The sequence below is a fragment of the Hydractinia symbiolongicarpus genome, chromosome 2, assembly GCF_029227915.1.
Source record: "Hydractinia symbiolongicarpus strain clone_291-10 chromosome 2, HSymV2.1, whole genome shotgun sequence".
NCBI classification, from domain to species: Eukaryota; Metazoa; Cnidaria; class Hydrozoa; order Anthoathecata; family Hydractiniidae; genus Hydractinia; species Hydractinia symbiolongicarpus.
Window position 1 is genome coordinate 20,667,054 of NC_079876.1, and position 10,432 is coordinate 20,677,485.

Sequence of the window (10,432 nt, forward strand, 5' to 3'; positions counted from 1 at the left end):
CGAGATATCAAATGAAATGAGCCGATTTGTCAACTGAGAGATTTTCTATGTTCTTTATGTTTTCAATATATTGAAACTCTACGCACAATCGACTGTACTATATCAGTCTGAGAAACGGAGAACTTTGTTTTGCTGTTTAGTTAGCTAATTTAGTGTCACTTGTAAAGTTTATAATTATTTATTATAAGACAATGAAAAAAAAATCATAACTACTTCTGAAATAACATTACAACATCATTTTTTACGAAAGCGAAACAGCGGCGTCCTCACCCTCGATGGATATTTCGGACACATAATGTTGCATAATTTGCAGAACGAATATCGCCGAATATGACACCGGAGTTTGGTGTATTTACTCTATTTATGTGAAGGTTTACTTCGTCCAATTTCACGATCTTAGACTGGAGAATAAAAGCAGTAGCTATATACTATATGAAAACTTGTTACTGTATGATAATTCAACAATGTCTATGTCTGCAGTTTTTGTTTTAGACTTAAAAGGAAAGGTATGTGGTTTTATATCAGGCATCTCTGTCGATATGGGATGAATTACTCAGATGGTAGACCTACGTCTTATGCTCCAAATGTAGCTAGCTATAGTAGTCTGTAGATACAGATACAGATAATCTTTTCTGGGAATGAAAGTTTACAAAAATTAAATTGAATAAATACAGGGAGCTATTTTTAATCTATCACAACCTGCAGGGGACCTCTTAAAACAACCCGGAGGCCAGTTAAAAGATGCGAGTGGGACCCTGTAAAATCTCTAAACTAGTTCTGGGTTGCATGCAAAAAAAAAAAAAAAAAAAATTGTATCTTAGTAAAGCGCTTGATTCACATCCAATAATTCATGGGTTCCATCCCCACATAAGGCTCTTGTCTAGTTGAGCAGACATTTCCATATCTCAAATGAGAGCTTTAAACAGTCTGGAACAACCTTTTAGTCAATCAGGAAAAACCAAAAGGGGCCTGTGACAAATAAGGTTTGTCATGCTGAGCAGATTTTGTCTGTTAACCTTATTCTGTCTGTGGTTTTTCAAACATATGACCAGCGGGTAGTTAAAGCGCAAAAAGAATGTTAATTGATTTTTCGCTAAGAGTTTAATGTTTGTGCATTGTTTTACAACTTTTTGCTAAAGAAATGTAAGAAGGTTTGTGGACAAACAAAAAATGTAGCAACCTGCAATTCCATATAGCTAAATTCGCCACAAAATTAATTGAATATTGTTCTTCTCAATCCTATGTATATCTGTTAATGTTTCTTTCGTTGTCCCTTACTTCACTATTAGCTCTACTAACAGCTAGCTACATGCACTTTGGAATATCCAATAACAAAATCTGACTTATGATGTAAAAATACGATAAAAAAATAATGCAAAATAATGTAAACAAATGTATACCAAACAATTTAAAAGTTTGCTGCAACAATTAACAAGTTTCACTAAGATTACACTCTTCTTTATTGGAGGCAACAAAAGTTGCTTAGTTTTGAAGTGTATGCGATTCTCACCAGCATGTTACTGGATCGTTCTGCCATAAAGTTTGCATTTTACACCTACACTAGACAAATGCACCAGTCAGATAGGCAGCTTACACCAGCAGAACTCGTATAAATAGTGAACCCGGCACCGTCACTGAAAGTCAAATATTTAGCAGGGCGAAAAAGCAGTGATTTGTATTTCTGACAGAAACAAGACCATCGAGCAGTGCAGAGAGTGGGGACTCTAAAACCAGATTTATACGCCAAAGTTGTGCACACATTGTGTTCAGTACACCATAGCTGAATCCACCCCTGGATTTGCTATCTATATGTCTATCTACATCTTAACACAGCATGAATTCGTGATTTAATGCAGGAAATTTCAGACAGATATGGTTCATGCTGTTTGAATTCCATCACCATTGACCACAGAACTGAAAATCTACAGTCCATTTCTTTCTTTCTTTCTTTGCTTTTCCCTCAGAGGTCTTTTAATAAGATTCTGTGTAAAAAAAATTGAATCAAATTCTGTAAAAATAGCACCTATAAATGTTTGTCAGCCATTTTCCCCTTAAAGTGTTTTTTGTTGCCCTTAAATTACAAAGGTTGTTTATTTTTGACTTACTGGCAAAAGCGGCCATATCTAGTTGTTGTGACTATGTGCTGAGACAGGGGCAATAACTATATAACGTGTTCTTTATATAGAGTGTAGTCCTGGTTTTATTTTACCTTTATCATTGTTTAAATAATAAAGAGAAAACCTTGTAAAGACTCGTACTTACACCTGGTACTGTACTCAGATTCTTGATTATTTTCTGACATTTATAAAACTTATGTGTACTCAATGCAATGTTAAGCATTACTTGCCATGTGCATTTGACAAATGGTGCACAAATATGCTCACTTAACCAGGCAGAGTAGACAGCAGCCTAACAGACTTGTACATTAGTTGGGTTTTAAGCCTTGCTTGAGCAGTATTTAGGTGTACCATTTTTTCTTGATTTTCCATCCACTCATATAAAAATCCTATTGCGTTTTAGAATCTGATATGTCGCGACTACAGAGGAGACATCGATATGAATATGATAGAGAAGTTTCTGCCACTTGTGTTAGAACAGGAAGAAGACAGTATTACTTCCCCAATTGTTGTTTGTGGTGACATCACATTTGTTTACATTAAGTACAACAATTTATACATCGTATCAACAACTAAAATCAATGCCAATGTGGCTCTGGTCTTTTCCTTCCTACATAAATTAGTTCAGGTACATTTTGTAAATATTTTAATTGAGATTCTTTAGTTATCTTTGTGTTTGTGCATGTGTGTGTGTGTATACATATGTGTATGTGTAGAAAGGTAAACTAGAGTTTAAATTGTTTTATTGCACTCACAACCTCGCCATAGGTTTTTCGAGAGTATTTCAAAGAATTAGAAGAAGAAAGTATTCGGGATAATTTTGTTTTGATTTATGAGTTGATGGATGAACTGATGGATTTTGGGTATCCACAAACTACAGAGACAAAAATATTACAGGAGTAAGTGTCTTTGTCGAAGCGCCTATAATGTTCTACTGTGCGATAAGGTACATGTAAGTTATTATATATATGACAATGTTAGGTTGTTAAACTCATTTGGTTTTGATGGTTTAACTCCAAGACTTTTAATTAAGCCTAAACTCTTTTGTGTGGTAGTGTTTTAAATTTAACCAGGTTTCGCAAGACACGTTGTATTTGTATTTTGATCATGCTCCAGTTATATACGAACATAATTTTAGATTTATCACACAACAAAGTCACAAGTTAGAAGCTGCACCACGCCCACCACCAGCAGTTACTAATGCTGTTTCGTGGAGAACAGAAGGCTTAAAGTATCGAAAAAACGAAGTATTCTTAGATGTAATTGAATCGGTTAACTTGTTAGTAAATGCAAATGGAAATGTGCTACGTAGTGAAATTGTTGGTTCCGTCAAAATGAAGGTCTATTTAACTGGAATGCCCGAGCTAAGGCTTGGTTTGAATGATAAAATTCTATTTGAAAATACAGGAAGTAAGTTACTTCTTTTGTTTCACGTTTCGCAGGCTAGCTAGCTCGGAAAGGAAATCGTCTATATTGTGAACTTTTAAATGGATTAGTCTAGGAAGTGGCAGAATGCACCAAATAAACATAGCATAATGCTAATTCGGTTATAGCACGAAAGAGCATGATACTTCTAGCAAATGTTTTCATTGGTGTTTTGGGAAAAGGAGATTTAACGGCACTGCCAAGACTGATTTACATTTCACTACCATAATTTTTAAGACTTCTCAGAAACTAGATTCCATTCCTTTATTTTTGCCGGATGGACAAAAGCTTAAAAAACATTATTTTTAGCATGTTACTTTCATCTGGCCTGCTTGTCACAGTATATTAAGTTTTATATTTCGTTGTATTATTTAATTAAAATCAGTTATCAGTTAGGCAAGGGTGATGCATTAGAAAGGGGTAACTATAGAGGTTTGGAGTTGGTTGATCAAGTAATGAAAGTTATTGAAAGAGTGATTGATAAGTTACTTAGAGAAAGAATTGATATAGATAAGATGCAATTTGGTTTTGTTCCAGGGCGTGGCACTACAGATGCAATATTTTTACTCAGACAGCTTCAGGAAAAGTATTTAGGAAAGAGAAAGAATCTCTATTTTGCCTTTGTTGATTTAGAGAAAGCTTTTGATAGAGTGCCACGTTAAGTTATTTGGTGGGCTATGAGAAAATTAGGTGTGGATGAGTGGCTAGTTACGATGGTTCAGTCTATGTACAGCAATGCTAGAAGTCGTGTCAGGATTAACGATTCACTTAGTGATGAATTTAGTGTAAATGTTGGTGTACATCAGGGTTCTGTACTTAGTCCTTTGTTGTTTATTCTAGTCTTAGAAGCGCTGTCGATGGAGTTCAGAACAGGTTGCCCATGGGAGTTATTGTATGCAGATGATTTGGTTCTCATAGCAGAGTCGATGGAAGAATTAGTTGAAAAGTTTGAGAAGTGGAAGAAAGGACTAGAAGAGAAAGGGCTGAAGGTAAACACAGCAAAGTCTAAAGTCATGATAAGTAGCATTGCAGCCAAGTGTGACCTTGTAGTTGGAAAGTGGCCTTGTGGAGTTTGCAGGAAAGGGGTTGGTAGTAACTCAATTTTTTGTCAGACTTGCAAGCATTGGGTACATAAGAAGTGCAGTAGTATTAGTGGAAGGTTAAGAGCTGGCATACAGTTTGTATGCAAGCGTTGCAAAGGTGAGATTATAGAGAATGAAGTATTTCCAGCTTTAATGATGTACAACAGTGGCTCGTTAGAGATAGTTAAGAACTTCTGTTACTTAGGTGATATGTTGGGCAGTGAAGGGGGTGTTGGAAGAAGTGTTACTTGCAGGATAGGTTCTGCTTGGAAAAAGTTTAGAGAGTTACTTCCTTTATTGACTAGCAGAGTCCTGTCAATTGAGGTAAAAGGTAGGTTGTATGAGGCCTGTGTAAGAAGTGTTATGTTGTACGGTAGTGAGACATGGGCAGTGAAGCAGGAAGATCTTGACCGTTTAGAAAGGAATGATATGAGAATGGTTAGGTGGATGTGTAATGCCAGTCTGAGAGACAGAAAGAGTTCAGATGAGCTAAGAAGCAGGCTAAGTCTCTGTAGAATTAAAGATGTTATCCAGATAAGAAGATTGAATTGGCTGGGGCACTTGGAAAGAATGGAGGAGGATAATTGGGTAAGAAAGTGTAGAGCCTTGATAGTTCCTGGGGCAAAGCCCAGAGGCAGACCGAGAAAGACTTGGCAGGAGGTTATAAGGACAGACTTGATAGAGAGGAAGTTGAGTTTAGATCTAACACAGTCTAGATCAGATTGGAAGAGGGTCATTAATATACCCCGTCCAACCCTTGCTAGCATGGAAAACGGACGTTAAGCCGAGAATGATGATGATGATGATGAGTTATGTCCAAATTTCGTCTCCAAAAAGCCATAATTGTATTAACTGCCGCCACCAATATCGAACAACAGCCAACTTGGTTTGCACATATTTTGTTGAATTGTGACGTCACACAGCGTACATAGCTCGGACCTGTGAGGATGCACTTACTTCTTGGTCTTCCAAGAGAAATTATAATTTATCGCGAGGTTCGAAGGATGAAGAAGACAAGTTAAATTCCAGTAGAGCAACATCGTAGAAATAATAATTTTCAACATTTTAACAACATGCGAAAGTAGGCAAACAAAGAAAAACTTTGAGACTGTTTTTGTTTTGCTATCACAAAATTACTTCCAGTGCACTTTATTGCGCATAATCATTTAAAGTTTTATTTTCAAATCTAGCAAATTAAATGAAGCACCTGTTCTTGTCTTTCAAGATGCTTAGTACAAAAATAACACAAGAAAAATAATAATAATAAAGTTTAATACACGTAATACTTATATTTTCCAAGTGATAACTTCTGTATACTCTAAAAATATATTTATAACGGTGAAACATTATTTTATTCTGATAAAGATATTTATTTCAAAATATGATAAATAAAATTACTTTTAGACAAACACAGGAGAAATTCCTAATCGACACTGTTGAAAAAGCTCAAAAATTAACACAGTTTATATTTACATTGTAATGAGCATTTAAGCACAGCTTGTTATCAATCGTTAGTTCTCCTTAAAAAAAACCTTTTCAAGAAAGTTTTTATTGATAAGGAAAGTCAAACTTGAACTTACTTTAAATCTGTAAATTTTATTTTAGGATCAAAAAGTAAAGCGGTTGAACTAGAAGATGTAAAATTCCACCAGTGCGTCAGATTGTCACGATTCGAAAATGATAGAACAATATCCTTCATTCCTCCCGATGGGGAATTTGAATTGATGTCATATCGCTTAAATACACACGTAAAACCATTGATATGGATCGAATCAGTTATAGAAAAGCATTCTCATAGTCGTGTCGAGTACATGATCAAGGTATGTTTCAAATTCGAGGCAATTTGTAAAATTTGTAAAACCTCGAATCGTCGAAAAATGCAACAAATGCCATAGGTCTTCGGCAGAAATCCTTGGTTTTGTCTTGAGCGAAGAGGAGTTAAAACCCTTCCACCGTGTGGTAAAATTAAAATGGTAGCATTTGTAGTAGAATGAAAAATGGAGAAGAAATTTCCCTTGTTTAGGAAATCTAGAAACAATCTAATTAAATAAGGTAAAAATGGCAGTTAGGTGGTGTCTTGATCGTTCTTTTAAATTGACATGCATGTTAATATGTCTGTGTGCAAAATTTTGTTTTGCAGGCAAAAAGTCAGTTCAAAAAACGCTCGACAGCAAACAATGTTGAAATAATTATACCTGTTCCAGAAGACGCTGACTCACCAAAATTTAAGGTAATTTCGAACGTGTTGGTACGCTTATGTTATACACGACGTAGCGTTTTAATAACAATAATAGTAATAATAATAATAATCATTATATATTTCTAACATCCCTTTAAAATGGTTCTTAAGAAATGCGTAAGGAAAATTTATATAACGTAGATAAAAAAACAAGCAAACAACGAATAAACAAAACTTGTCGCTATCTAGAGTCTAAATTGTAATCTGACGACTGAGAATGTAGATAATCACTGGACACATCAATAAGTCATCAATAGCTCAATTAGATATATAAAGATAAAAGCAAATGATATATACCTACACAAAAATAGAACAAGTAAAGAGAATACAAATGGTATACACTTCCATAAACTGATTTTAGTAATAAAATAATCAGTTTCAGTAACTAAGATAAGCGTTAATGTAATCTTTACACAAAGTTAAATCAACCAAAACGTACAAATTGTAGTACAATTAAACGACTATTGACTATTGAAATAAGGTAAGACGCTTACTGGACCATATTATGAATTAAATAATTAAAAAATTAAATTAATTAAAATGAAGGAAGATATATATATCGAAAAATATTTGGCAAAGGTACCAAAGGTTTCAACGAATGTCTAACATCCGTTGGAAGGTCATTGAAACAATTAGCAGCGTGATATAAAAACGTTTCCGTAACATTGGAGCGTTCAACTACATACTCCAGATAATAACAAAATAAATAGTTTGCTAGAATAAATAGATGCATTTAATCCTTTATTTTTATGTCTGTGTTAACTAATTTCGACACATGTAAAGTAAAAAAAATATGAATCGCGAAATTAAAATATCGCGTAAACTTTGTCTTACTTCAAACCGTGAAATTAAAATGCAGCGTATTTCGTGATTATGCTTCAACCGCGAAATTAAAATGCCGCGAAATGCAATTTTGACCAAAAAAACCGCTAATTTAAAATGCCCGCGAAAATTTCTTTCCCGAAAGTTGTCTAGCAGTGGTTTTAAAATGAAATTTGAGATATAGATAACTAAGATGAACGTTATTGCGCCTACTTGTCTAATAGAGACACTTAATTTGTTCTTAAAGTTTTTTATATGTAGACAGGTGTAGCTTTCATTTCACTTCACTGATTGTGTTTATGATTTCCATTTTGTATGATCCAAGAACTTGTGTTATGTTTATATTATTATCTTGTATTTAGATTAGAGAAGATATTCGGCCTTTGTACCTCTTACCAAACATTTTGATATTTATTATTTTGCACATTCAAACACATTTAAACACGAAGTTTAAGTATTTAAAAGAATTTGCAGTTCTTAAATTTTCTGTTTTTAGACAACTATAGGAAGTTTAAAATATGCTCCTGAAAAAAATGCAATTATCTGGAATATAAAGTCGTTTCAGGTTAGTTTTGTTTTTTGATTGCTTAATCCACTTGTGACTAATGTGGACAGCAATATGCGTTATAAAAGTATTTTAATAATAGTAATACATATGAACTTATTTTCAGGGTGGCAAGGAATTCTTGATGAGGGCGCATTTTGGTCTTCCTAGTGTGGAATCGGGTAAGCTTTTGTAAATAGTATTTTTTTGGATTATGTATAAACACGCCCCAGATATGATCGTTACCCAAGGCGTTAACATTGAACTAAACTGGCAAAAATGGAACTTAGGTATTGAGAAAATGTAACTGGAAGTTTGGATAGTGTAAGGTTGCAAAGTATTGCAGATTTGTGATGATTCTTCGTTTGTCATTAAAAAAGGAAAACATGCTAGGTGTTATGTGAATTATAAGGTTGCTATGAGATTCGCCTCAAATGTCAGAGTATGCCCAAACAGCTAAAAAGTTCAAAATAAAGTCCCAAAATGTTATGCTTTAGAGGAATCCGAATCAAAGATACCAATCGCAGTAAAATTTGAAATCCCCTACTTCACTGTGTCTGGTATACAAGTAAGTAACTAGAAAGAAAATCTTTTTTCTGTATGCCCCAAATTATATTCACCTCGTATTCAGCAGCCTTCGATCGTTTTTACTACACGTGTGTTTTGCAACTTTCTAGCTTCCACTGCTACAATATATTGTACATAGTTCTATATACTTGTACAGTACAGTGTACAGATGTAATCACGGAATTAGCATTTTAAGAATTCTCGAAACAATGAATGCTTAACGTTTGTATTTTTGTATTTGAAGGTTATTTATTTGATTAATTTTTCATTCTTTTACAAAACTGCTTTGTAGGTTTCCTGTTAAAATATCAAGACTTCAGTCTCAGTTGCTAAGACCTTTCCAATTTTCCCAGTCTGGCCATGTCCAGCAATTTTGTAGGTTAGGTTTTACCCAAATTTTAAACTCAACCCCTAGCAACTTATTTGCCTAAAATAAAACCTGAATGGGTGTAAATAATGTTTAATATTTAGGTACGATATTTGAAAATTATTGAAAAGAGTGGTTATCAAGCCTTGCCTTGGGTAAGATACATCACACAAAACGGAGGTAAGTTTCACTACTCAGCTGCTGAAGAAATAATATGTTCACTTCACTTTGAACTTACCCTTCCATTTAGATTATGCTTTACGGACATAAATCACAACTGATACAATTCGTCGGATCGGGATCTTTCGTCGAATTCTTTAATCAAAAAAATAATAAAAAAACGATTCAAGAGCCCTTCAGCATATGTAGGGAAATAAATTCTAATTTTGTACAAAGCTGTGCTTTTTTCTATTATTAGTTCGCAGCTGTACAGCATTGCCAGAAATAGCTTTAATATTTAATATTGAAGAGAATGAGGTTTGGTAAACAATAGGAACTGCAGGAACAGGTCACATAACCACGAACTACACTAACAGGGAAAAATTTGCCAACTTTCCTCGCCCTAACTTCAAATTGATCCACCTAATAAAGGCTCTACACGTAAAGGGGGATTTTCACGAAGCGAATTGAACGGCGAATTCGCTTTTTAATTTTCACGACAAAATAAATTAGACGCCAAATTCATTGTTTACCCATTAATTATATCCATTGTTTACCCAAAAAACAATGAATTAAACCATTGTTTAATTCATTGTTTTTTGGTTAACCGCGTTCTGATTAGTCTAAAACTAGCAGCGAAACCTTTAGCCGCGAAAAAGTAGGAACTGTTTCTACTTTTCAGCGAAGCGAATATTTCGATGCAAAATCAAAACAAACAAAACTGCGCATGCTCAGATACAATTCGCCGTCGAATTAGCTGGTCAATTCGCTTCGTAAAAATCCCCCTTAAATCACGTAAAGGCCGGTTTCCATACAGCTACATTTTGCGCCCAGTCGTAAAATGCGCCGCGACTTTTATCACATACACCGAACCATTTCCATTTAGCGATTTTTGCTCACGTGTTTTTTGCAAAACATGGCTGATGTAAACAGACGATATTTGTTGCTGCAAAATTTGAGAGTAGTCCTAGCAGTATTTTTATGGCGTAGAAATAAACAACGTTGTAAAATACGTAAGAAAAACATGTGGATGAGACGACTTTCTATAAAAAGAAGAATCAAAGGACTATACAACGTTTTGGTTAAGGATCTAATGTCGTCAGATCACGA

At 34.4% G+C, this 10,432-nt stretch overlaps 1 protein-coding gene across 1 annotated transcript; it reads left to right on the forward strand.

Moving 5' to 3' along the window:
* The first annotated feature begins 330 nt into the window (after nt 1–330).
* On the forward strand, nt 331–9,558 carry LOC130630117 (AP-1 complex subunit mu-1-like). The gene is made up of 11 exons (XM_057443515.1): nt 331–506; nt 2,521–2,745; nt 2,886–3,016; nt 3,256–3,527; nt 6,230–6,444; nt 6,765–6,854; nt 8,182–8,250; nt 8,357–8,411; nt 8,727–8,797; nt 9,268–9,343; nt 9,414–9,558. The coding sequence occupies exons 1-11, from the start codon at nt 465–467 to the stop codon at nt 9,431–9,433; spliced, it is 1,266 nt and encodes a 421-aa protein (XP_057299498.1). The 5' UTR covers nt 331–464; the 3' UTR covers nt 9,434–9,558.
* The last annotated feature ends 874 nt before the right edge of the window (nt 9,559–10,432 follow it).

Coding starts and splice junctions, on each gene's coding strand:
- LOC130630117 (XM_057443515.1), top strand. CDS start 465: ATGTCTATGTCTGCAGTTTTTGTTTTAGACTTAAAAGGAAAG. Junction 3,528..6,229: donor TCTATTTGAAAATACAGGAA/GTAAGTTACTTC, acceptor ATTTTATTTTAG/GATCAAAAAGTAAAGCGGTT. Junction 6,855..8,181: donor CTGACTCACCAAAATTTAAG/GTAATTTCGAAC, acceptor TTCTGTTTTTAG/ACAACTATAGGAAGTTTAAA.